Here is a 4,738-nt window from a genome sequence, read left to right as displayed (position 1 = left end):
GGGTGGAAATATGAAACATTTAAAACATATAAGCAAGGCTGGGTATCGCCACTGATTTCTAGAATTGATTCGATTTCAATTCACAAGGTCCCAATTTGGTAAAATATCAATTTTATTAGGAACATTTTAGTTACAATACAAATTTTGCTTGGATCTAAAAGAGATTCTTATAAAACTATTGCTGTAAATTATACAAGGAACCCTCTAGCCTGGTGCAATATTAAAACATAATAATAAGAATCAACCCCCCAAAAAGTTACATAGAGATGGATTACCTAGTTTCATGATACCAATATCTTCACTCTATCTTGAAAACTCTTCAATGATAGATCTTTGGATTTTAAGGATCAATATTGCATTATTCAAATGAAGATCGATTTCAATCAGAAATTGGATTTCTCGAACCCTGCCCCACATATAAGTAACGCAAAGTAAATAAACCAATGTACTGTATGTAGATGACCCTGACACTGACTCATAATTTCTTCTTTCCTACTACAGCTAACATACCCAATTTATTTAAAATGGAGGTGTAATGTAACTGTGCATTACCCAGATTGAGTTTGTCCTTGGTGGCCCAGCAGATGCTGTAGTGTTGAAGCAGTTGTTGCAACAGCTCCTTCTCATCTAGGAACTCCAGACGCTCAATTCTGCAAGAAAAACAAAAGACGTATTTCATCCACTTTTTTAGGATTGTGATCTTTCATGTCAGGCTATATACAGATGGGATAATCAATCTGCAGGGTTTGCAACCAATGCACCAAGACTCAAGCTTCTAAATTACCTGTGTGAAAATATCACATATTTTGTTTGTTTCACCGAAGGCGATGTTTCAATTTCTACTGGTTGTTGATCAAATTCAATGCAAGTCATCAATCAATAACACAAACTTTAAGGACTCATGTTTTAAAAAAGTGAGTGTGCTATATAAATACTGTTAAAGCATCAAAACACTTATTCCACAGAGAAATGCACACATCCCGTTTTCCGAATTGTTCCCTTTAAATGTGCAGTCAGGACTTCCGTACTATTACGATGTCAAAACTTTACTATATGTGGGTACAAAGCGCTGCTACAGTGCATTCCCCAGCTGCAATGACTAAAGAGACTTAGAGAGCACAGATGTGGAAGATCTGGAAACGCTGACCAGTCAGTGGGGACTGGGCTTTTTTGGGGGATGGGGGCTTCAAGAGACAAGCGGAAAAACTAAGTGTTTGAGACAGAAAATGAATACAGGTACTGTATATTCAGACAGACATAAGAAACATGTGTTTTTTTAACATTAAAGCATGTAAGCATGTTCTAGTTAAAACTAACTAACTAACTAACATTAAATGAGCATATTACGACCCCTTTAAGTCTGAGATACATTATACAACTCCATTATTAAAACGTTCCTAAATCAGAGTAAAGGGGTATTCTAGCAATTTAGTTTATATCACAGTACAGAACTCTTACAAATTTGGAGAACTAGCGAGAGACAAATTAAAAGAGAATAGCCACAATTGATGCAGCAGAGGCTGAGATATTCAGATTTTTAGTTCCTATGATTCAAGCTCCAAAGGTTTAGATGCTACACTTCCCATAATGCAACTCTGTAACATCTTTGGTTGGACCCTCCGCCTTGTATATGTTCATGATGCAGATTTTATGTTAAAACATTTTCAAAGTATATCCGACAAATAATGGAGTACTAAGCAGTATTTTGGCCTGCATTACCTTCCCACATCTTCCTGGGGGAGCATACTGTAGACCGTCATCATGTCCAGAGCATCAGCATGCTCCCAGCCTGTCTTAAGGAACCGCTCCTTCTGCAAACACACATTAAAACACTGTACTGATCTCTCGAAACATCAGAACCTCAGATTATTCTTACATTTTGGATATGACAGTTACTGGCCTTCCAGAGCCACTCAACTTATCAAAAACCTCTGAAAACTAAGACTTAATTGTTGATTTGGTTGTAAAATATTGCATTTTACTATTGGGGTTTACCTGAGATTCCAGAGACTGGCAGGCCTCCACTCCTGCCAGGATGCACTGGCGACGCTGCAGGTTCTCGATCATCACCTGGCCAAATCGATCGTTCATGTTCAACTGGACACAAAGATCATGTTGAGTGGATGAAGCCATACATTAGGCTACATTATAAAAATCTCAGCTCAAATGCATACGTTCTACTTCTGTCCATTCGAATACCTTTTAAATAAATATTAAACCCAAGGTACTTGCATTAGGTGTGACATGAATAACAGGATTCATTTTGCTGTACAGGAAGAAGTCACTGGTCTTGTTTACCTGTTCGTAGTTGATGAACATGGCGGTGTGGAAGGTTTCTGCAGCCCAGTGAACTACATTGGAGGACTGGGAGGGCGTCATGTAGACCAGCACACACTCAGACAGGAGCAGTGTAGGTAATCTGGGAGTGAGAACAGAAGTACACTTAACCACAACAACATAACCAGAAAGCACTCAGAAATGCCGCAATTCTGCCAAAGCTAAACAAGCCTCTAAATCTAATATTTTATTTTTTTGTTTTCATTTTTATAATCTTTTAGTCTGTTATCTAGATCCAGATAAGCATTAATGTTGAACATAATGCACATTTTCTTATTCAGCTAAGCACAGTCCAAAATAGTGAAATTGTTCATAAATCTTGCAGTGTTTAAAACATAAATGGATCAGGAGAGACTTTAAAGCAGTTCCCCTTGCACCAAATCCCATTGATATTAGTAATGTTTTTGAGATGTCTTGCTAATTACTAACAAAGGGACTTTAATAAAAAATCAATCATATCCACAGAGGAATATTACATTTTCACTCCAACCTTTAGTCTGGGCAGGCAGAACACAATTGAGTCTCTCCCTCTCAAACAATTAAGACTAATAAAACTACATTTACACATTCATATCTGGCAGCTCAATGTAAAAAAAAGCCTTGCTTAGTCAAACTTCCCTGGATTAATAAAGGTAATAATGTGTGAGTTACGAGCTGGGGCCACAGAAAACATCCCATCATACAAAAATAAGGATATCTGTGCCGTCCAAATACTTCAAAATGGCCATGTGGATTGGACCACTGCAACCTAAAAACATTTAAGAATCCAAACCCCTTGAAGTTAAAAAGGTGGCTTTAGGATGTTTGCTCCTTCACAAAAAACTCAATCCATGTCAATTACGGTGGACTCCAATAGTTTAACAATGGAACAAATGATCAAAACCTCCACAGAAATGTCTCAAAATGGGCTTGAATACACTGTCATGCTACCACTCTTCTTGAAGTAGCCACATTTTGGGCTGTTCTGTTCTGCCACTCCTTGGATCTGGAATGCCCCCCCACCCCCCGACCATGAGGGCACCTCAAACCACTGAGACTTTTTAAAAAGGACTAAAAAAAATGTCTTTTTAGGAGAATTTATGAGGTTTAATTAATTATTATTTCAAGTCACCAGGAGGTAGTGTTTGATACTCATAACATACATTTTCGGTGGGGTATCCTTTTCAGAAATGATATCTGCATTTCAGCCAAACAGACGCTCTCTCGAGTGACTCTGTTATCTAGAGTTACTCACTGTGAGAAAAAACGGAGATAAGCTTCAATTCTTGGATTTCTAAAGACATGCTGGGAAAACTGACAGATGGACTTAATCCACCAAAATAAAATATCAACCTCGGGTTAGTACACGCTTTCTTCCAAAACTGAAATGGTTTGCCTAGCATGACTATAAAAAATTAAAAATATCAAAAATATCTCTTCACATACTCTGGATTAAGCTGGAACTTCTTCAGTTTTTCATCCAAATTAGAGATGTCTCTGAGGTCTGCTCCAATGATACAGTAACGGTCTGAGTCAAGGCTGTGGGCATCTGAGCGAACAAAAAACAAAAACACACATTGTGAGGAAGATGCTAAACATCTTTAATATTAATGATTGCAACTTGTGTTCATTACCTAGTAGTAAGGAGTCTGTTGAGTGGGTTTCGAGGAGGGGTTTGGACAGGGGTGGTTTGGTCCTAGTTAAAGAAAAAACACCATTAAAATTCATAACCAAACTGCAACAATAAACCTGGCTAGCTACACTACATACTATACTATCTGCTATTAAAAGCTTAATATATGTATAGATTACATACACTCAGTTGCTAGGATATATAGGCTATACATTACACATAGTACATGTACATTACACCTAGCAAAGCTTAAAGCAAATTTACATATAATATAATAAACATCCATCCATACAGCACATGTGATGATAACATGCAGTATAAACACACGGCCACTGTTCTTTGAATTTTGTTGTACAGCAGCTGAAAAATATAGCTTTGTCTCCCTCTACTGATCTTTACCCGAATTGCAATACCAAAAAAAAAAGAAGGAAACCTGTGCTGCTTAATGTTCTTCTTTATTATAACAGTTATACAACCTAAAGCTTAAATTCAAATGAGAATTTCCTCATCAATATGTATTTTTAATGCAGTGAGGTATTGCATTATATATATAACCATCAAAACCAGATCTTCTACTATGTAGATTGTGGCTGATCTGGTTCATGTTCAATACGGGGAAAAAAATAAACAAGTAATAATAATAATAGTTAGCATGGTTGTCTTACTTGATATAGTGTATTTTCCTGGCCACAACTGTTGGAAAATCAACTTCAAAGAACTTCCGTGGCATGAGGTTTTCATCCTATAAAGTGTATAAAGCGCACACACACACACACACACACACACACA

General features: G+C 37.1%; 1 protein-coding gene across 1 annotated transcript in view; it reads right to left on the bottom strand.

The window, feature by feature from the left end:
* The window catches only part of lcmt1 (leucine carboxyl methyltransferase 1), a 7,616-nt gene that overhangs the window by 594 nt on the left and 2,284 nt on the right, over window positions 1-4,738 (bottom strand). Inside the window, exons 4-10 of the mRNA XM_032503318.1 lie at window positions 4,615-4,691; window positions 3,951-4,012; window positions 3,763-3,865; window positions 2,299-2,419; window positions 1,996-2,097; window positions 1,720-1,811; window positions 553-650 (exon numbers count right to left, since the gene is read on the bottom strand). Of these exons, the coding sequence (XP_032359209.1) occupies window positions 553-650; window positions 1,720-1,811; window positions 1,996-2,097; window positions 2,299-2,419; window positions 3,763-3,865; window positions 3,951-4,012; window positions 4,615-4,691 (655 nt within the window). The remainder of the gene's footprint in view (window positions 1-552; window positions 651-1,719; window positions 1,812-1,995; window positions 2,098-2,298; window positions 2,420-3,762; window positions 3,866-3,950; window positions 4,013-4,614; window positions 4,692-4,738) is intronic.

The sequence above is a fragment of the Etheostoma spectabile genome, chromosome 21, assembly GCF_008692095.1.
Source record: "Etheostoma spectabile isolate EspeVRDwgs_2016 chromosome 21, UIUC_Espe_1.0, whole genome shotgun sequence".
NCBI classification, from domain to species: domain Eukaryota; kingdom Metazoa; phylum Chordata; class Actinopteri; order Perciformes; family Percidae; genus Etheostoma; species Etheostoma spectabile.
This window is presented reverse-complemented; position numbering and strand designations above follow the sequence as displayed.